At 41.7% G+C, this 21,946-nt stretch overlaps 1 protein-coding gene and 1 non-coding gene across 7 annotated transcripts in view; one reads left to right on the forward strand and one right to left on the reverse strand.

Annotated features, from left to right (window-relative positions):
* Positions 1 to 21,946, reverse strand: part of SIMC1 (SUMO interacting motifs containing 1) — a 75,580-nt gene that overhangs the window by 40,723 nt on the left and 12,911 nt on the right. For 5 of the 6 annotated variants that reach the window (XM_039460446.2, XM_039460448.2, XM_039460447.2 and 2 more), the window contains exons 2-4: positions 6,900 to 8,324; positions 3,516 to 3,748; positions 2,672 to 2,741 (exon numbers count right to left, since the gene is read on the reverse strand). In XM_039460446.2, coding sequence (XP_039316380.2) covers positions 2,672 to 2,741; positions 3,516 to 3,748; positions 6,900 to 8,324 — 1,728 coding nt within the window. Of the gene's footprint in view, positions 1 to 2,671; positions 2,742 to 3,515; positions 3,749 to 6,899; positions 8,325 to 16,397; positions 18,630 to 21,946 lie in introns of those variants that run through there. The other variant, XM_074390382.1, reaches the window with a different exon arrangement.
* LOC120360420 (5S ribosomal RNA) lies at positions 12,810 to 12,928 on the forward strand. The gene has a single exon (XR_005576919.1). It is a non-coding gene; the product is annotated as a 5S ribosomal RNA (ribosomal RNA).

Genomic DNA, 21,946 nt, shown 5'->3' on the forward strand with positions numbered 1-21,946 from the left:
TCAACCTCCACAGTACCTGGGACAACAGGTATGTGCTACCATGCCTACTAATTAAAAGAATTTTTTTAAGAGAAAGTGTCTTTCTATGTTGTCTAGACTGGTCTTGATCTCCTCTCCGCAAGCAATCCTCTATGTTGGTCTCCCAAAGTGCTGGAATTACAGGCATGAGCCATTACGCCTGGCCATAAGAGTTTGGTATTTGAAAAAATATAAAGTGAGACTCTTGTATATAGTATATAGTTGGATGCTGGTTTTTAGTCCATTCAGTTAATCTCTATCTTTTAATTGGGGACTTTAATCTACTTGCATTTAAAATAATTACTGACAGGGAAGAACTTACTATTGCCATAGTAATTATTTCCTATATGTCTTACAGCCTTTTCAGGCCTCCTTTCCTTTCTTATTGCCTTTCTTCATTTTTCATTGATTTTTTTGTAGTGACATGCTTTGATTTCTTTCTCATTTCCTTTTGGGTGTATTCTATAGAGGTCTTACTTGAAGTTACCATTAAGATTACCTAACATTTCTTAAAATTATAACAATCTAGTTTAACAACTTCAGTTGCACACAAAAACCTCTACTTCTTTACTATTCCATCCCAATTTATGTTATCAGTGTTATAAGTTACATCTTTATATACTATATACCCATAACGTATTTTATTTTTTGAGATGAAGTCTTGCTCTGTCACCTAGGCTGGAGTGCAGTGGCATGATTTTGGCTCACTGCAACCTCCGCCTCCTGGGTTCAAACAATTTCGTGCCTCAGCCTCCCAAGTAGCTGAGACTGCAGGCATGTGCCACCATGCCCGGCTAATTTTTGTATTTTTAGTAGAGACGGGGTTTCACTATGTTGGCTGAACTGGTATCGAACTCCCAACCTCAGGTGATACACCCACCTTGGCCTTCCATTCCAGGCCAGGTGCAGTGGCTCATGCCTGTAATCCCAGCACTTTGGGAGGTCGAGGTGGGTGGACAAGCCAGGCAGCCCCCAGACAAGCCAGTACATTGCATGCATGGTCCACTCTTTTGTTTCTGGCCCAAAGGAGAAGCCAAGGTATGGGAGGTTTTCTCCTGGTTGAACCATGCTATGCCACGAAGGGAGAGGGATGTGGGCATGGAAAATGCTACAGACTTTCCCAGCACTTCTGATAGAGCACATTTGTAGTTATGCACTGGCCTGGGCACTGAAGCTCCTTAATTCAGCTACAGAGTTCTCACAACAATATTCTGGTTTATACATTGTTAATTCAGTGTCTCCATGGAGTAACAAGGGCCTGAAGCTTCCTAGTCTACCGTCTTGCTGATGTCTCCCAGATCATTAATACTTAAAGCCCTCTGTCACTGCACTCCAATCTGGACTAATTGCTCCCTAGGTCTGCTCTTCATTGTAATCTTGGGACTCCTCTTCAATACTCTCCTAGATTAAATCTGATGTTCCCTGGATCCCATGCCTTCCCACTTTTTTGGATTACTTCTTCATTCCTTGATATACTACCTCAGGTAACCTCCTAAGAAACAGGGTGTGGGATATATTTTCAAATCCCTGCATAGCTGGAAATCTTAATTCTACCCTCACACTTAACTGATTATTTGGCTAAGTACAGAATTCTAAGTTGAAAGTAATTTGTTTTAGCCAATTTTTTTAGGTGAGTAGACAAAAAGTTGGCAATTAAACTTGGGGAGCCCTAAAGGTCAGAATGTGGAAGACCTTTTTCCTGTAGCACCAACTCTGTAGCAGCTGTCTTTGTTTATTACAGACAGTTCATTCAACTTTTTTAGACAATAAATTCTCTGACTTTTTGCCTGAAGGTAGGTAACCTGGCTACTGAAACTTCTGTCCTCATCAATGAAGAGGAGGTTGGCTGTTCTATCCACAAACTTTCAATAAATATCCATTTACAGCCCACATCTGACTCCTGCCCTCTATTGGATATTGTGTTTCTAAGTCCAAGACCTTTTTGGTGCTCTAAAGGGAAGATTGTCCTTCCTTGGCTGTAGCCTCTCTACATGTGTGTGGCTTTCTCTGCCCAGCTTCATCAGTCATCACTCTTAAATTCTCCGTAGGTCTCCCTAAGCTTCATTCACATCTACTATCCTTCCCCTTTTTTCACAGCCATGAATTTATAACTGTCTCTCTTCATTTACTGTTACTTCTTAATGGAATCTCAAGAAGAGGGACAAGTAAATGTACTAAATCTTGAACTGGAAGACAGCACATACCATTTCAATAGGAATTTTTTGGCAGGGGTGGGAATATCAGGAGGGAATAATGATGTAGACTTTATTACCATATTTGCTGTTGCTTTTCTTTTTTCTTAAAGACAGGGTCATGCTCTGTCACCCAGGCTGGAGTGCAGTGTTGTGATCATGGATTACTGTAGCCTCGACCTCCTAGGCTCAAGCAGTCCTTTTCCCTCAGCCTTAGCCTCCCATGTAGCTGGGACTTCAGGAATACATCACCATGCCTGGCTAAGTTTTTTATTTTTTTGTTTTTTTGTAGATATAGGGTCTCACTTTGTTGCTCGGGCTGAACTCCTGGGCTCAAACTGTCCTCCTGCTTCAGCCTCCCAAGATGCTTTGATTATAGGTGTGAGCCATGGTACCTGGTGTCACCTTTCTTTATAGTTAAACTTCCCCTGCAGAAGACATAACCTCATAATGGTTGTTACCTCTTCCTCCATGACATAGGTGAGCAGTTTCCAGTCCCACTCCACTGTCTTGGCATTGGCTGGATGTAGCCTGAAATTCAAGTGAAATTAATTAGAATTATGGAGAATTTAGTAGGAGAAGGGATAGGATCTGGAAGGTGATAGAAGGAAGAAACCTCCTCTTATCCGCCATGCTCTGGCCCACCCTCTAGTATCACACCATATCAGTCTGAGAGTAATGGAACTTCATTGTTTTTTGCCAGCCAGTGTCCACTCCCCTTTTGGAAAGCATTAATATATAATTTTGTCTTAAGAAACCAATTCTTCACTACTCTTAGCCAACTGGTTTTACCTACCAGAACCCCAAAATAAAGTATGTGACATTTTTAGCCAATCATGCTATTCTGTCCCTCACTTGACAGTGATTGGCTCAAAGATATGGTCATGTCTCTCATTAGGCCAATTAAATCCTAAAAGACTCAATTTCAGAACTCTTGTGTGACTATAAGGGAAACAGGCACTCTCTCCCACTGGGAGTGTCAAAAAGCCTGAGACTGAGAGGGCTACCACATGCAGCCCCCAGACAGAACCAAAGTAGAGCTGGAAAATGAATCCTAGTAGCCATTTTTGTATACTGAATCAAGTCACATCTTATTCCTAGGTTTCTAGAAACATAAGCCATTAAATTCTCTTTCACCAGTAGTGAAGGCCTGTTTGGATTGGATTTCCTATCATCTGTAATTCAAATAATACCAATATACTAAGTCACCCTCTGTAAGGTTAGGTTAAAAAAGCCTGTCAAGAGAAAGCTATGCCTGAGTCCAAGATCCCTAGAAGATTCGCCAACAGAGGTTACGTTTCATACTGTTGAATTTTCATGAGAAGCATGTAGGCCTCCTTTAGGACATCCACAGTTTCAGAGTCACTCAGCAAGATTTTCTGGATGATGTGAGCCACAATTTCTTTTGGTGGGTAATGCTGGGGTGACACAAAATCCATCAAAAACTGCACAGTCCCCAGGGGAAAATTCTCTTCAATGGTATTTGCTACCATTCTTAGTCTTCGATGAGGGATGGGTTCTAATTTTTGACTCTTGTTCTGGAAAGAAAAGAAGAAAATTAGGAGAGATTTCTATAGTATACAAAAACAAGAGGTTCTAGAATAGGTTGAAGATGGCAAAGTTTTCCAGGCATTTGAAATATTTCATAATTAAAAAAATAAGAGGCTGGGTGCAGTGGCCTATAATCCCAGCACTCTGGGAAGCCAAGGCAGGCAGATTGCTTGCTGTCAGGAGTTTGAGAGCAGCCTAGCCAACATGGTGAAATCCCATCTCTACTAAAAATGCAAATATGAGCCAGGTGTGGTGGCGTGCATCTATAGTCCCAGCTACTCGAAAGGCTGAGACATGAGAACTGCTTGAACCTGGAAGGTGGAGGTTGCAGTGAGCCAAGATGGCATTGCTGTACTCCAGCCTGGGTGACAAAGCAAGACTCTGTCTCAAAACAGACAGACAAAAAAGAGCTTTATCTAAAAAACTTTTAATAACATGGGAAAAAGCTTACATAAAGTTAAAAAATAAGAATTCAAAATTCTACATATAACACGATTTAACTTATGTTAAAAATAGCATTGACAGAAAAATACAAAAGGTTCAAGAGGTAGCCTAGGTTGATTTTGGGGTGAGGGTAACTAGAGACTTAGACTTAGGGGTAGCTGTGATACTATCTCAGCTATTGAAATAGAGCGATAAGAAAGAAGTTTTAAATTTGGTTGTTAGAAGAATTCCATTTTTTTGTGAGAACAGTAAATATTAAGTTGCTTCTTCCCCCAAAAAATATGTATATAAAGACTGAGAGAGAATATATGAAAAGTGATTTTCTATTATGTGGGTGGTGGAATTAGGGTTTATTTTTCCTCTAAGTGCTCTTCTATATTTTTCAATTTTTCCATAATAGACACTTATTACTTTTATAATCAGAAGAAAACAATTTTAAAGTTTGATTGATATGAAGATTTAATAGCAATACATTTTGAACTCTTATTTTTATTTTTTTTGAGACAAAGTCTGGCTCTGTCACCCAGGCTGGAGTTCAGTGGCATGATCATGGTTCACTGCAACCTCTGCCTCCCCGGCTCAAGCTGTCCTCCCACCTCAGCCTCTTGAGTAGCTGGGACTACAGGTGCGTGCCACCTTGCCCAGCTAGTATTTTGTATTTTTAGTAGAGGTGGGGTTTTGCCATGTTGCCTAGGCTGGTCTGGAACTCGTGAGCTCAAGTGATCAACCTATCTTGGCCTTCCAAAGTGCTGGGATTATAGATGTGAGCCACTGTGTCTGGCCTTAAGCAATTAATATTTTTTTGAGACAGGGTCTTGCTTTGCCTCCCAGGCTGGAGTGCAGTGTTGCAATCTCGGTTCACTGCAACCTTTGCCTCCCAGGCTCAAACAATCTTCCTGCCTTGGTCTCCCAAGTAGCTAGGACACAGGTGTGTGCCACCATGTTCGGCTAATTTTTAAATTTTTTATAGAGGGGGTTTCACCATGTTGCCCAGGCTGGTCTCAAACTCCTGGGCTCAAGCAACCCACCAACCATGGCCTCCCAAAATGCTGGGATTACAGGTGTGAGCCACCGCACTCAGGAATGAACACTTAATTTATTCTCAACTAGTTCTTATAACAATCTTGGGAAATACATATCATTTTTATTCCTATTCTATAAATAAAAAAACTGGGATTTGGAGGGTAAGCATTTGTCATGCAACAAATGGTAGAAGCTGGTTTCAAACACAGGTGGAATAAACTTCAGAGCCATTCTTTCAACCCCTACTCCCCATAAACAACAAAAATAGTAAACGTATATGTTAAAAATCCCAATTATTAAACTATGCAAAATGCCTCTGCATAAAAAGGCAACTGGAAAGGAAATACATCAAATTATTCACGATAATAAATACTGTCTGGGCTGGGCATGTTGGCTTACACCTGTAATCCCAGGCTGCCTCCCAGGCACAAGCCCAGCACTTTGGGAGGCTGAGGCAGGCAGATCACCTGAGATCAGGAGTTCAAGACCAGCCTGGCCAATATGGCGAAACCCCGTTTCTACTAAAAATACAAAAAATTAGCTGGGTGTGGTGGCATACACCTGTAATCCCAGCTACTCAGGAGGCTGAGGCAGGAGAATTGCTTGAACCTGGGAGGTGGAAATTGCAGTGAGCCGAGATTGCATCGCTGCACTCTAGCCTGGGCGACAGAGTGAGACTCTTTAAAAAAAAAAAAGAATGAGCTAGTGGTCAGGCAGAGACATTCAGAAGGAGGACATAACACATATTAGAATACATAATAATTTAAAAAAAGAGAAAAAAATCATTCTCTAAGCTCAAATCAGTGTGAATGCTTGGCTCCTGCCTACTGGGATCACTGCTTGAATGAGGAGAGTTTTGACTTTGACATTGAACTGTTTCAATCTGGTTTTCTTAATATGAGGGATGGGATGTATACCACTAAAAAGCACTTCATACTGTGGTATAAAAAACACTTCATAATTGTGTAGCCACAATTATTTTCCCTTACACATCCAGTTTATTTCTCACAAATCAACGATGACCAATGGAAAGTAGCATTCCCACTAATGTCTAAAATTGAATTTCCTCCCCCAAAGTCAGCGAGTAATAATTTTGGAGGCCCTTAAGTGGTAGAGTATTATTATCTCTGTGATATGGAAGCTGTAATAAGGGCATCAGGAAAGGAAAGACATAAGAGTTGGAGATATTTATTTATTTTTTTGAGACAGAGTCCTGCTCTGTGGACCAGGCTGGAGTGTAGTGGTGCAGTCTCAGATCACTGCAACCCCTGCCTCCTGGATTCTAGTGATTCTACTGCCTCAACCTCCTGAGTAGCTGGGATTACAGGTGCATGCCACCATGCCCAGCTAGAAGATAAGAATTTACATAAGGCGTAAGATGAGCCCGACACCCTGGCACTTTACATATATGACCCTGTGAGGTAATATATCTCCACTTCACAGATAGAAAAGCTAAGGCTCAGAAAGGTTAAGTGCCAGTTTTTAAGTGCGGGGCTAAAATTTGAACCCAGATCTGAGCCTCTATACTGAATGGGTCTTCACAAGTGGAAGAAAGATTAAAAATTTCATTTATGCTTGACCTGTCCTCTCATGCATGGACTCCAGTCACACTGACTTTCTTCCAGGCTTAGGGAAAGGACATCTAATCCCCAGGGGAAGATGTTAACTCACCTCTCTTGTGTCTTTATCCGGTATTAGTGTCTGGAAGAAGAGGTGATGAACTGGAGGTCGTAAGAAGTACTTCAATCTATGCAGGCATGGTCTGTTGTACAACCCACCTTGCAGTGTTCGTGCTTGTACATGGGAAGACTCGGGTTTGGAAGGCTCTGACAGTGATATTTCTTTTCTGGCTGGGGTTTCCATGACAGAGAGCCAAGGAACTTTCTCTAAGGAAGTTTCAGTCTGTGGGGACTGTGGGCTGGGAGAGCAGCTTGTAGAGGACGGAGCTGAGATATCCATAGGCATGTCCCAGTTCTGTATATCATTCTGGGTAGAGTCAGGCCTGTCTCCTGGAAGGTGAGGCACGTCTTGAGGTGAGTGTGGCACGTCCTGTGATGAGTGTGGCACGTCTCCAGGTGAATGTAATACATCTCCTGTTAAGTGTGGCACACCCCCTGGTGACTGTGGTGTATCTGGTGATGGTGGAGCATCACCTGGTGACTGTGACACATCTCCTGGTGACCCTAGCATGTCTCCTGGTGACTGTGGCACATCTGGTGATTGTGACATATCTCCTGGTGTCCGTGGTACATCTCCTGGTGACTGTGGCATGTCTTGCAAGTATGTCACATCTTGTGGATGTAATATCCTTTGAGGTGGGCCTGGAACAACTTTAGGTAGGCCCAGAGAGTCTTGAGGTGGGCTTGGTGAGTGCTGAGGATGCCATAATGAGTCTTGAGGTGGGCTTGGCATATTTTGCTGAGGGCATGACACTTCTTGAGGTGGGTGAGTTAGAGCTGGCACTTGGCACTGCATGGTTTGTGATGGGCATGACAAGGCTCGTGGTGGGCAAGAGGAGGCTCGTGGTGGACATGGTGAGGTTCTCAGTGGGCATGGCAAAGCTTGCAGGGGGCACGGCAAGGCTTGTGGTGGGCGAGGTACATCTTGCTGAGGGCATAGCAAAGGTGCCCTTTGATTGCTGCTGCTGCTACTACTATTATTGCTTGTTGGGGAGAGGGAGCTAACATCTGAAGACAGCTGTAGGCTTGTCAAGAAGCTGAGGTTACCTGTGAATGTAGCTGAACTACAATTAGGCTCTGTTGGATAAACAGAGCCTCCACTGATGAATGTAGTGGGTGGGGGACCTACTAAGTTATCTTCCACTAGGTCCAAACGTACAGGATGACTGTTAATGATTCTTTGTGCTGTAGGCTGAGAGCTTCTGTCCACCTGCCCTTCCAACACCTTTTTGCCAGAGAGGCTGGCACATGTCTGAAGACTGGTTGGCTCCTTCTGGGAAGGAGTGACAGGTTCTAAAGTTAAGTCAAGAGTGGCAATAGGTCTATTTTCTTCCTCAGCTCTTGTCAGGTCAATCACACAAAGTCCATTGCGATCTTTTGGCCTTGGTCTGGTCTCTCTAGTTAAGTCAATGAAGTCCTGTAGAAGGATTGTGAGAAGAGAAGAGGCCAAGATGGGAGTATTAGCTTTATCTGAGATGACTTAAGTCTTAGCTTTTAAGGATAAGCATTACTTTACCTTTTTACCTCACTGATAAGTTACACATCTTGTATAACATAAACAATAGTTTATTTCCTTTGGTGAACATTTTGGTATTGCCAAAGCTGTCAATTTCTTTCTTTCTTTTTTTTTTTTTTCAGATGGAGTTTTGCTCTTGTTGTCCAGGCTGGAGTGCAATGGCGTGATCTCAGATCACTGCAACCTCCACGTTCTGGGTTCAAGTGATTCTCCTGCCTCAGCCTCCCAAGTAGCTGGGATTACAGGCGTGTACCACCAGGCCCAGCTAATTTTGTATTTTTAGTAAAGACAGGATTTCTCCATGTTGGTCATGTTGGTCTTGAACTCCTGACCTCAGGTAATCCACCTGCCTCGGTCTCCCAAAGTGCTGGGATTACAGGCGTTAGCCACCGTGCCCGGCCCAAAGCTGTCAATTTCTATACCTTCTTGAATTCTCCAAATGCCACATGCAGATGACTAGCATCATAGTGGGATTTTTTTTTTTTTTTTCTGGTCCAAGGAGGACAGGGGAGTAGTAGGGGATATTCCAACCTTAAGCCACAAAGCAAAAAGCAAAAGCAACCTTTGTTTGCAAAGTCAGATACACAGGATAACCTACAACAAAAGCTAAATAAGAAGTGTGGTAAGCCGGGCGTGGTGGCTCAAGCCTGTAATCCCAGCACTTTGGGAGGCCGAGGCGGGTGGATCACAAGGTCAAGAGATCGAGACCATCCTGGTCAACATGGTGAAACCCTGTCTCTACTAAGAATACAAAACATTAGCTGGGCATGGTGGCGCGTGCCTGTAATCCCAGCTACTCGGGAGGCTGAGGCAGGAGAATTGCCTGAACCTAGGAGGCGGAGGTTGCGGTGAGCCGAGATCGCGCCATTGCACTCCAGCCTGGGTAACAAGCAAAACTCCATCTCAAAAAAAAAAAAAAAAAAAAAAAAAACTGTGGTAAATGTAAGAGAATCTATGAGCTAAGAACAAGTTCAGTATTTTCATGTATCTTTAATTTTCACAATGAGTTGATAAGGTAGGCATTATCAATCCATCATACGAATGGGGAAACTAGTTTAGAGGGGTTAGGTTATCTACCTCAAGATTATACAGCTAAGTAGCAGAGACAGACATTCAAACACAGATCTGTCTCCTTTTTTCCCTGTGAAGGACTAGGAATGCGCAACTTGATTCAATACATAATCAGTAACATTTTTAAAATCCCTGATCAATCTAGCTAGATATTTATCAACTTTATTGATCTTTTTCATCTGTTTCCTATTTCACTTATTTCTGTTTTCTTTATTATTTCCTTCTTTCTACTTTGGATTTAATTTGCTCTTTTTCTAGCTCCTTAAATGGAAACTTACGTTTATACCTTTTTCTTTTCTAATGTTAACATTTAAAACTAAAAATTTCACTGTAATGACTACTTTGGCTTCATCCCACAATTTTAAAAAGTATGTGATTTTTCTGCGGGACACAGTTTTTAATATGTAGTCATTTTATTATCATGTAACTCAAATTTACTTTCATTATGGTCAGAAAATATACTCTGTAAGATTTTAATCTTTTGAAATACACTGAGACTTAAGTCCTAACACACAGCCTACCTTGGTGAATCTTCCTTGTGTACTTAGGGAGAAAAAGTGTATTCTGTATTTGTTAATTACAGTTCTACAAATACCAATCAGGTCATGGTAGTTAACAGTGTTTTTCAGATCTTTGATTTCTATACTTTGGTGGGGGAGTATACAGTTGCATTACCAATTACTGAGTGAGAAGTATCCAACTATGGCTATGGCTTTGACTGTTTTCCCTCTTAGTTCGGTTGTTTGCTTCATGTATTTTGCAACTATATTTATTAGGTGCATATACATATGTAATTCTTATAACTTCCTAACATATTAACTCTTTTATCATTATAGATAGCACATACTTGGTTCTTGCTTTTTTTGGGTCTAGTCAGACAATCTCTGCCTTTTGTTTAGAATTTTGGTCCATTTATACTTAGTTATTTTCATGTTTACTTTTAAATCTACAATCATGCCATCTCTTTCCTATTTCTTCTATCCATTAAATTATTTCTCTGTCCCTCTTTTCCTTTTTTTATGCTAGTCATATATTTTTTTGGCATTCCATTTTAATCCCTCTATTGGTTTTCTATCTGTATCTCTTTTCATTATATTTTTAGTGGTTGCTCTTGGGACTACAGCGTACAAGTTCAATTTATTCCAGTGTACTCAGAAAATTTATCGAATAACTTGGCATGGCATGGTGGCTCATGCTTGTAGTCCTAGCACTTTGGAAGGCCAAGGTGGGCAAATTGCTTGAGCTCAGGGGTTGGAGACCAGCTTTGGCAACATGGTGAAACCCCATCTCTACAAAAAAAAATTAGCTTGGCATGGTGGTGCACACCTGTAGTCTCAGCTACTTGGAAGCCTGAGGCAAGAGGACTGCTTGAACCTGGGTGGTTGAGGGCTGCAGTGAGCCGAGATTACACCACTGCACTCAAGGCTGGGGGACAAAGTGGGAAAAAAAAAAAAAAAGAAAGGAAAAAAAAGAAGAGAAAATTTATTGAATTACTTAAGGTAAAACTATAGAAACCTTACAAAATATTCCATTTACCTGTGCCTTATCCTGTATTTTTGTTGTCCTGTGTATTATCTGTACATATCATAAACATATCAATATAGTAGTACTATATTTGTTTACAGTCACTTGTCCTTTAAAGATATTAGGAAATAACAAAAAAATCATTATTTTTGTTTAACAAACAGATTTATAATTAATTGTGCTCTTCACTCATTGTGTAGATCCAAATATCCATTTAGGTGTCATTTCCCTTCAGTCAAAATGCCTTATAGTGCAGGTCTACTAGTGAAAAATTCTCTCATCTCTGTTTATCCAAAAATGTCTTTATTTTCCCCTTAGTTTTGAAGGGTAAGTTTGCCAGATGCAGAATTCTTGGCTGAAAGGTTTCTTTCTTCCAACATTTGAATATGTTGGTCCAATGTCTTTTCACCTCCACAGATTCTGAGAGTTAGTGAGATGTTAATTGCACTGCTGTTCCCTATATACAATATATCATTTTTCTCTGGACAGTCAATAAATGGTTGGGTTTTCTTTGTGATTATCTTGCTTTAGTCTGTTGTATTTTTTGGATTTGTAAGTCAATTTTTTTCCCACCAAATTTGAGAAAATTCCAGTCATTATTTATTCAAAAATTTTCTCCAATCTGCTGCCCCTCCTTCTAAGACTCTAATTATATATATTATGGGTGGTTGTTTGATATTGCCCTACATATCTCTGTTTAACTTTATTCCATCTTTTTCTCCCGTTTCTCAAAATTGGGTGACTTCTAATGATTTAGCTTGAATTTCATAGCTTCTTTTGCCAATCAGCTTTCTTTGCCAATCTACTGTTGAAGCTATTCAGACTTTTAAAAAATTTCAGTTACTGTATTTTTCAACTCTCAAATTTCCATTTTTATAGTTTCCATTTCTTGGTTGAGATTTTCCACCCACTCATTGATGTCATATTTTCTTTAACTCATTGAATACATTTATAATAACTGCTTTGAAGTTTTTGTTAAGTCTAACAACTAGGCTTATTCAGTCAGTTTCTACTGACTGCCCTTTTTCCCTCCTTGAGTAGGGGTTACATTTCTGTTTCTTTGCATGCCTAGACGCTGGGTTTAACTGTGTTCTTCTAAGAATTGTTATAGGGTTTTTGTTGTTGTTCTAGTAGATATTAATACTTAACTTGCCTAGATTCAAACTGTAAACTTTGTCTCCCTTGTACCATACAGGTACTGATAACTTTGTTCTTATGGTTTCCAGCTGCTGTTGTTTTAACCTGGCCCTTTGAGGTGGGGGGGTTTCTCTGCTGTGCCTACATAACTTGGCTGTCAGCCAAGCACCTGAACAGACATTATACTAAAATTTTGGGATTCACCCTTCCTATGATTTTTCTGGTTTGCAGAGATTCCTCTGTAATTTCTTCCTTTGCCAGCTTGACCTCTGTCCCCTAACATTTTCAAGTCTATAAAATTTCAGCTTTCTGCCACCCAAGTTGCAAATGATTGGGGAATGCAATCAGTTAAAAAGCCACAAAGTCACAGATATCACCCTATGCAGCTATCTTATAAGAACAGATTCCTCTCTGGTATCTGCCTTATTTTTCACTGGGTTCTCAGAGAGTACTTTAACAGGTATGGTTAAAGTTTCATAGACTGGAAGTAGAATCCAACTGCACTGCTCTTCAAACCTTGGAGAGAGTTAGTTGCTCCCCTCTTTGATGATTCCATGGCACACTGTACATACTAATATTACTTTAGCACATATCATGAAGCCCTTTGCAGGGCACTTAGTTATCTTCTCTCCCATTTAAGAATAACCTCTTTTTGTCTACGGCCATACCACCCTGAATGCGCCTGATCTCGTCTGATCTCGGAAGCTAAGCAGGGTCGGGCCTGGTTAGTACTTGAATGGGAGACTGCGTGGGAATACCGTGTGCTGCAGGCTTGAAAAAAAAAAAAAAAAAAAAAAAAGAATAACCTCTTTTTGTATCCTGTATCCTTGGTAGCTATAAGGTACTTGGATCCAACACATGATTAATAAATAAATTTAATCTAATAATACTTGTTAATTTATTCTCATTTCATTGTTCTCCAATATTCTCAACTCCTAATTAAGTATTTTGCATTTCTAGCACATATTGTTCTGGTTAAGCTTTCACAAATAACAAATTCTCTTTCTAATTTTAATAGTTGTATTGCTAGAGGGAGGAGAAACACAGATTACTAAAGCTCCCTGGTATCTGGCATCTGCAGAGTGAAACTAGGAAATAACTCCTTCAGGCCTCCTAATTAGCCCTATTTTCAGACCTTGTGGGTGAATATTATTCATATTTAGAGAAAAACAAAGAAAGCTCAGAAACCAGAACACATTTCTTTTGGGGGTTTGAACTTACTAAATTGGAAGTGTCAGATTCACCTATACCAGCAAACTGCTGAACCAAGGCTTATCACCCACTTATGGTATTGATAATGGGATTTGCTGCCTACCACTCTAGTTTCTGCTCATGGTTTTTAGTTAATTTTACTCTTTGGAAACTTCTGTTAATTCTTGTCAGCCTGGCTAGCAGGAAAAATTAGTTTCGGTAAGAATCCTAGTTTTTTTTTAGTGGAGAGTCCTTCTAAGTTGGCTATACTCCTGACAGAAAAAGTTCCTGGTCAAGGCTTGTGTTGATTTTGTATCCAGTGACCTTGTTAAACTCACTCAATTAGGTCCCGGAATTTTTGTTGTTGTTGTTGTTGTTGGGGGTGAGTATCTTTGAGATCTTCTGCATAGACAATCATGTCATCTTTGGAAATAGAGACAGTTTCATTTCTTTTTTCCAATCTGTATGCATTTTATTCCCTTCACATTTCATTTTTTTTGTAAAAATGGTATTGTAAGGTTTATTGCTGATGTAAAATGAGGAAACTGAGGCAAGCATGAGAAAATGAGAAGCTAATTTATTTAGCTTCTGGGTGAGGTTTTGTGGTTCAGGAAGGGGCTAGAGAAGTTGTGCTTAGCTGCTTAGGTTATGGGGTTTTATGGGGAGGGAAGGTGATTGATTGGCTATTGGGGAAACAAAGCAAAGGCAATTTTATTGGCTGTTAGGAAGCAGGAAGTGTTTGAAACTAGTTGCTATTGGTAGGTGGGCGGGACTTCGGGTAAGTGGGCTTTGAATGGCTGTTGGAGAAACAAAGTGAAGGCAATCTTATTGGCTACTAAGAAGCAGGAAATGCCTGGAGCTAGTGGTTATGGGTAGACAGGTGGGACCTTGGGCCTTGACTGACTCCTGGGGAAACAAAGTGAAGGCAATTTTATTGGCTATTGAGAAGCAGGAAATGCTTGGAGCTAGTGGTTATGGGTAGGTGGGCTTTTCAGGGGGCATACAGAGCAGACTGCTACCAGGCAAGGTTTGATGGGGCTTCTTTAGAAAAAAATTTTCTGCAGGGTTTATTAACAGCGGGCTGGGGGTTGAATGTATAATTTAGTGCTGAATGTGGGCCTGGGTCTGGTATGCGGAGGCAGGTGCGGAGAAGCCGTGTGGGAAGGCCAGATAACGAGCTTGGGTGATGACGTAGTTATTAGACTCGGAGAGAGATGGATGTGTTCGTTTAACCCTCTGTGAGGCAGCTGGCCTTACAGGTATCTATGTTGCTCAGGCTGGGCTTGAACCCCTGGGCCCAATTGATCTTCCTTTTTTGGCCTCCGAGAGTGCTGGGATTACAGGCATGAGCCACCATACCTGGCCTATTTCCTTTTCCTAACCAATTGCACCAGCTGACTTCCAGCACCATTTGAATAAGAGTGGTGAAAGCAGACATCATTGCTTTGTTCTAAATCTTACAGTCCACAATCAAATGTGGGAGCAAAGGGTTGATCTAAGGTTTGAACTTAAAATTAAAAGAAAAGCAGAGTGTAAAAGTCTGAAAAATTTGCAGCCCAGTCCTGTGGTAGAGAAGGAACAAGCATTTTTAGGAGAGAAATCCCAGGGGCTGAAGAACAATGACTTGTAAAAGAAATTAGTAAGACAATGAGAAAAAGGCCTAGAGGCCTAGTAGGCCAGAATTATTTCAGAAGCCCAGTCCAAATTCAGGCCATTCAGGTTCAAGTCAGGGCTCAAAAGGCCCCAGACATAGCTCAGGGTGTCAATCGGAGGCCTTGGCAGCTTCCATGTGGTGTTAAGTCTGCAGACGCACAGAATACAAGAGTGCACTCTGGCAGCTTCCAACTAGATTTCAGATGTATCAGAAAGTCTGGGTGCCCAGGCAGCAGCCTGCCACAGGGGCAGGACCCTCACAGAGAGACTACTAGGGTAGTGCCAAGGTGAAATGTGGGGTTGGAGCCCCCACAGAGGTACTCCTTAGTAGAGTCATGGAAACAAGGCTGCTGCCCTCCAGAGCCCAGAGTGGTAGAGCCACCAGCAGGTTATACTTTCTCTATTTTTTTGTTATTTTGAGACGGAGTCTTGCTTTGTCACCCAGGCTGGAGTGCAATAGCATGATCTCAGCTCACTGCAACCTCTGCCTCCTGGGTTCAGGCAATTCTCTTGCCTCAGCCTCCTGAGCTGGGATTACAGATGCATGCCACCACACTTGGCTAATTTTGTATTTTTAGTAGAAATGGGGTTTCACCAAATTGGCCGGGCTGGTCTTGAACTCCCGACCTTGTGATCTACCTGCCTCGGCCTCCCAAAGTGCTGGGACTATAGGTGTGAGCCACTGTGCCCAGCCAGCAGTTGTACTTTCAGCCTGGAAGAGCCAAAGGTACAAGTCCAACCTGTGAGAGTAGCCATATGGGCTGTGCCCTAGTAAAGCCATGGGGCGGGGCTGCCCAAGGCCTTAGGAGTCCACCTCTTGCACCAGTATGTCCAGGATACAGGACATGGAGTTAAGGGAGATTATTTTGGAGCTTTAAGATTTAATGTCTGCCCTGTTGAGTTTTAAACTTGCATGAGGCCCATTACCCCTTTCTTTTGGCCAATTCTTCCCTTCTGGAATGGGAATGTTTGCCCTATGCCTGTACAAACATCATATCTTAGAAGTCAATAACTTACTTTTCATCTTACAAGTTAATAGCTGGAGGAAATTAGCCGTCAGTTTCAGATGAGACTTTGCATTTTTGAATTGATAGCAGAATGAGCTAAGACGTTTGGAAACTATTGGGAAGGGATGATTATATTTTGTAATGTGAGAAGGATATGACACTTGGGGAGCCAGAGAAAGAATTAATACAGTTTGGATATTTGGTCCTTCCAAGTGTCAGGTTAAAACTGGATCCCCAATGTTGGAGGTAGGACCTGGTGGAATCATAGGGACGGACCCCTCATAAATGTCATGGTGCCATTCTCAAGGGATTGAGCCAGTTCTCACTCACAGTTCCTGTGAAATCTGATTGTTCTCTTATCTCTTCCTCCTTCTCTCATCATGAGACATGCCTGCTCCCCATTCACCTCTGCCATGACTGGAAGCTTCCTGAGGTCCTTACCAGAAGCAGATGCTGGTGTCATGCTTCTTGTTCAGCCTGCAGAATCATAAGCCAAATAAACCTCTTTTCTTTATAAATTTACTCAGCCTCATGTATTCTCTTATGGCAATGCAAAATGGACCAGGACAGCTATTCTGAATCTTTTGTTTCCATATAAACGTTATTATCATTTTGCTGATGTTCACAGAACAAATTGCTGGGATTTTGATTGGGATTGCATTGAATCTACCAATTTAGTCAAGAAGAACTGACATGTTGATGACATTGAGCTTTTCTATTCACAAACATGAAATGTTTCTCCATTTATGTAGTTCTTCTTTGATAACCATCATCACAATTTTGTAGTTTTCCTTATAAAGATCTTGAGGATATTTTGTTATATTTATACCTATTTGTTCAAGTTTTGGGAGTGCTAATGTAAATGGTAATATATTTTTCATTTTAAATTCCACTTTTTCATCGTTGGCATATAGGAAAGCGACTGACTTTCGTATGTTAACCTGCTGTTCTACAAACTCACTATAATTGCTTGTTAGTTCCAAGAAGTTTTTTCCTTGATTCTTTGAGATTTTCTATATAGACAAATCATGTCTTTAGTGAACAAAAACAATTTTATTTCTTCCTTCCCAATCTGTATATCTTTTCTTTTTTTGAGACAGAGTCTCACTCTACTGCCCAGGCTGGAGTGCAGTGGCACAATCTCAGCTCATTGCAACCTCTGCTTCCTGGGTTCAAGTGATTCTTCTGCCTCAGCCTCCCGAGTAGCTAGGATTACAGGTGCTCACCACCATTCCTGACTAATTTGTATATTTTTAGTAGAGACAGGGTTTCACCATGTTGGCCAGGCTTGTCTCGAGCTCCTGGCCTTAAGTGAACTGCCTGCCTTGGTCTCCCAAAGTGCTCCGATTACAGGTGTGATCTACCACGCCCAGACCTGTATCTGGTCTTTTCTTTCCTTTTTTCTTTTCTCTTCTCTTTTTTCTCCTCTCCCCTACCTCCCCTCCTCTGGTTGCATTAGCTAGGACTTCCAGTATAATGCTGGAAAGGAGTGGTGGTGAGAAGACATCCTTGCCATATCCCTGATCTTAGTAGGAATGCTTTAAGTTTTTCACCATTAGATATGATGTTAGTAGCAGTTTTTTTGTAGATGTTCTTTCTGAAGTAGAGGAAGTTCCCCTCTATTCCTAGTTTGCTGGAAGGTTTTATCTTGAATAGGTGTTAAATGCTTTTTTTTGACATCTATTGAAGGGATCATGTGATTTTTCTTCTTTAGCCTACTGATGTGGTGAATTGCATTAATGGATTTAATTCATTTTCTTTTTTTTTTTTTGAGACGGAGTTTCGCTCTTGTTACCCAGGCTGGAGTGCAATGGCGCGATCTCGGCTCACCGCAACCTCCGCCTCCTGGGTTCAGGCAATTCTCCTGCCTCAGCTTCCTGAGTAGCTGGGATTACAGGCACGCACCACCACGCCCAGCTAGTTTTTTGTATTTTTAGTAGAGACGGGGTTTCACCATGTTGACCAGGATGGTCTCGATCTCTCGACCTCGTGATCCACCCGCCTCGGCCTCCCAAAGTGCTGGGATTATAGGCTTGAGCCACCGCGCCCGGCCTTAATTCATTTTCAAATGTTGAATCGACCTTGTATACCTGGGAGAAATCCTACTTGGTCACGATGAATTCTTTTTGAGCTTTGTTGGATCTGATTTGCTAATACTTTGTTGAGGATTTTTGCATCTGTGCTCATCAGAGATATTGGTCTGTAGTTTTCTCTTATAATTTCTTTTCTTGTTTTGGTATTAGTGTAATGCTGGTTAGGGAGTAGTTCCTCTGCTTCTATTCTCTGAATTCATTATTCAGAATTTATATCATTTCTTCCTTAAATGTTTCTTGGAATTCATTCACTAACCCATCTGGGCCTGGAGCTTTCTGTTTTGGAAGATTATTAATAATTATTGGTTCTATTTCTTTTTTTTTTTTTTTTTTTTTGAGACAGAGTTTCGCTCTTGTTGCCCAGGCTGGAGTGCAATGGCGCGATCTCGGCTCACCGCAACCTCCGCCTCCTGGGTTCAGGCAATTCTCCTGCCTCAGCCTCCTGAGTAGCTGGGATTACAGGCACACGCCACCATGCCCAGCTAATTTTTAGTATTTTTAGTAGAGACGGGGTTTCACCATGTTGACCAGGATGGTCTTGATCTCTTGACCTCGTGATCCACCTGCCTCGGCCTCCCAAAGTGCTGGGATTACAGGCTTGAGCCACCACGCCCGGCCTAAATGGCTTTGTCTCTATTTTGTTCCAGACATGGTCATGCGGTAGCCTTGTCTATATCCTACTTATATTCTAGAAAGTATTCTTTTTTTTTTTTTGAGACAGAGTGTCGCTCTTGTTACCCAGGCTGGAGTGCAATGGCACGATCTCGGCTCACCGCAACCTCCGCCTCCTGGGTTCAGGCAATTCTCCTGCCTCAGCCTCCTGAGTAGCTGGGACTACAGGCACGCGCCACCATGCCCAGCTAATTTTTTGTATTTTTAGTAGAGACGGGGTTTCACCACGTTGACCAGGATGGTCTCGATCTCTCGACCTCGTGATCCACCCGCCTCGGCCTCCCAAAGTGCTGTGATTACAGGCTTGAGCCACCGCGCCCGGTGGTTCTATTTCTTTATTGGATATAGGCCTACTTAAAATATCTACTCATAAACCCTTTTTTTCCTTTTTTTTTTTTTTTTGAGACGGGGCCTTGCTCTGTATCTCAGGCTGGAGTGCAGCAGTATGATCTTGGCCCATTCCAACTTCTACCTTTCAGGTTCAAGAGATCCTCCTGCCTCAGCCTCCAGAATAGCTGGGATTACAGGTGTGTGCCACCACACCTGGCTAATTTCTGTATTTTTAGCAGAGATGGGGTTTCGCCATGTTGGCCAGACTGGCTCAAACTCCCAGCCTCAAGTGATCCATGCACCTTGGCCTTCCAAAGTGCTGGGATTACAGGTGTGAGCCACTGTGCTCGGCCATCATACACCTTTTACAACAATTAAAAAGCATTTGTTCTACCCAAATGGTCTATAAGCTTAATAATTACAAACAAAATTCCAATGGGATTTAAAAAGTAACAGATAAGATGATTCATAAGTTCATTTGAAACAGAAAAAGCAGCCAGGCACTAAATAACTGTAGCTATCTAGAATAGAAATGACAGGGGCAGATTCTTACGTAAGAATTTCTTACCTCTATTTACAATTTATTATTATTATTTTTTTTTTTTGAGACAGTCTTGCACTGTTGCCCAGGCTGGAGTGCAATGGTGCGATCTCAGCTCACTGCAACGTCCACCTCCAAGGTTCAAGTGATTCTCATGCCATAGCCACCAGAGTAGCTGGGACTACAGGCCCATGCCACCACTACTCCCAGCTAATTTTTGTATTTTTAGTAGAAACGGGGTTTCACCATGTTGGCCAGGCTGGCCTGCAATTCCTGGCCTCAAGTGATCCTCCCATCGCCCCCTCCCAAAGTGTTGGGATTATAGGCATGAGTTACCATGCCTGGTCTATTTACAATTTAGAAATGCTTATAATTTTTTTTTTTTTGGAGATGGATTTTCACTCTGTTACCCCGGCTAGAGTGCAGTGGAGCACTCTTGGCTCACTGCAACCTCTGCCTCCTAGGTTCAAGCAATTCTCGTTCCTCAGCCTCCCAGGTAGCTGGACTACCGTGCCTGGCTTAATTTTTTTGTATTAGTAGAGATGGGGTTTTACTATATTGGGCAGGCTGGTCTTGAACTCCTCACCTCAAGTGATCTGCCCGCCTCAGCCTCCCAAAGTGCTGAGATTAACAATGTGAGCCACCATGCCCGGCCTAATGTTTATAATTTAAAGTGGGAAAAATTTATTTTTCAATTGATATGTTTATGTACCTTTAAAACATAAGCAAACCAGAGAACCCATTGGAGGGTACAGGATTTCCTTCTACAGTGAAGTAAATATTCTAAAATTAGATGGTAGTGATGGCTGCATAACTCAGAGAATTTTATGGCATGGTATAGAATTATACCTCAATAAAGTTGTTACAAAAGGACCCACTAGAATAAAGTATCACTTTACAAATTAGCTAATATGAAAATACAAAACTAAATCCCTCTCAGACAAAGGAAAACACTTTGTCTTCACGGGTAGCCAAACTCACCAACCTCGCAAAGATAGCCTGGGTCAAATGAGGGATGTTGGAAGCAATCTGCAGGCTTATAAGGAAGCTGAACTTGATTTAAGACCCAAGTTAATTTCACATCTGATGTATTAAAAATGTAGATGAATTTTGCTTTCTATGATAGCTCCATATAGCTGTAGTGAATATTATATTAATAAGTCCACTAATTTATATTTGGGGGAAGCGGTTGAGAAAGAGAAGGTAGTTTTTTTTTTTTTGAGATGGAGTCTCCCTCTGTGGCCAGGTTGGAGTGCAGTGGTGTGACCTCGGCTCACTGCAACCTAAGACTCCCTGATTCAAGCGATTCTCCTGCTTCAGCCTCCCAAGTAGCTGGGATTACAGGCAAATGCCACCACGCCCAGATAATTTTTATATTTTTAGTAGAGACCGGCCTTCACCATGTTGGCCAGGATGGTCTCCATCTCCTGACCTCATGATCCACCCCTCTCAGCCCCCCAAAGTGCTAGGACTACAGGTGTGAGCCACTGTGCCTGGCCCAAAGAGAAAGTACTTTTTAAAAGTACCTGATAAGAGTTAAAAAATATATATATATATAGCCAGGTGTAGTATACATCTGTAATCCCAGCTACTTAGGAGGCTAAGGCAGGAGAGTTGCTTGAACATGGGAAGTAGAGTTTGCAGTGAGCCGAGATCACATCACTGCACTCCAGCCGGGGTGACAGAGTGCAACTGCCTCGAAAAATAAAAAGGAGTTTTAAAAAACAGGCTGGGTGGGCTCAGTGGCTCATGCCTGTAATCCCAGCACTTTGGGAGGCCAAGGCAGGTGGATCACAAGGTCAGGAGACTGAGATCATCCTGGCCAACATGGTGAAAACCCATCTCTACCAAAAATGTTAAAAAAAAAAAAAAAAAAGTAGCTGGGTATGGTGGCGCATGCCTGTAGTCCTAGCTACTCAGGAGGCTGAGGCAGGAGAATTGCTTGCAGTCATGAGGTGACTGCAGTTAGCCAAGATTGGGCCACTGCACTACAGTCTGGGTGACAGTGTGAGACTCCATCTCAAAAACAAAAACAAAAACAAAAACAAAAAACAACCAAAAACCAAAAAGTAATTTTTGGATTAAAAAACTCCGGTGGTTCAATTTTTTCAGAACCACACAATTAAAAAATAGAATTATATTTTGACTTGCTTTTTTCCACTTAACCATTTACTTCTAGTATCTCCACTTGATGTTCCCTTGGAAACCTGGTATGAGGTTTGAAAGTTTGCCCCACAATCTTTTTTTTTTTGAGACGGAGTTTCGCTCTTGTTACCCAGGCTGGAGTGCAATGGCGATCTCGGC

Source organism: Saimiri boliviensis, chromosome 20 (assembly GCF_048565385.1).
Source record: "Saimiri boliviensis isolate mSaiBol1 chromosome 20, mSaiBol1.pri, whole genome shotgun sequence".
Classification (NCBI taxonomy): Eukaryota; Metazoa; Chordata; class Mammalia; order Primates; family Cebidae; genus Saimiri; species Saimiri boliviensis.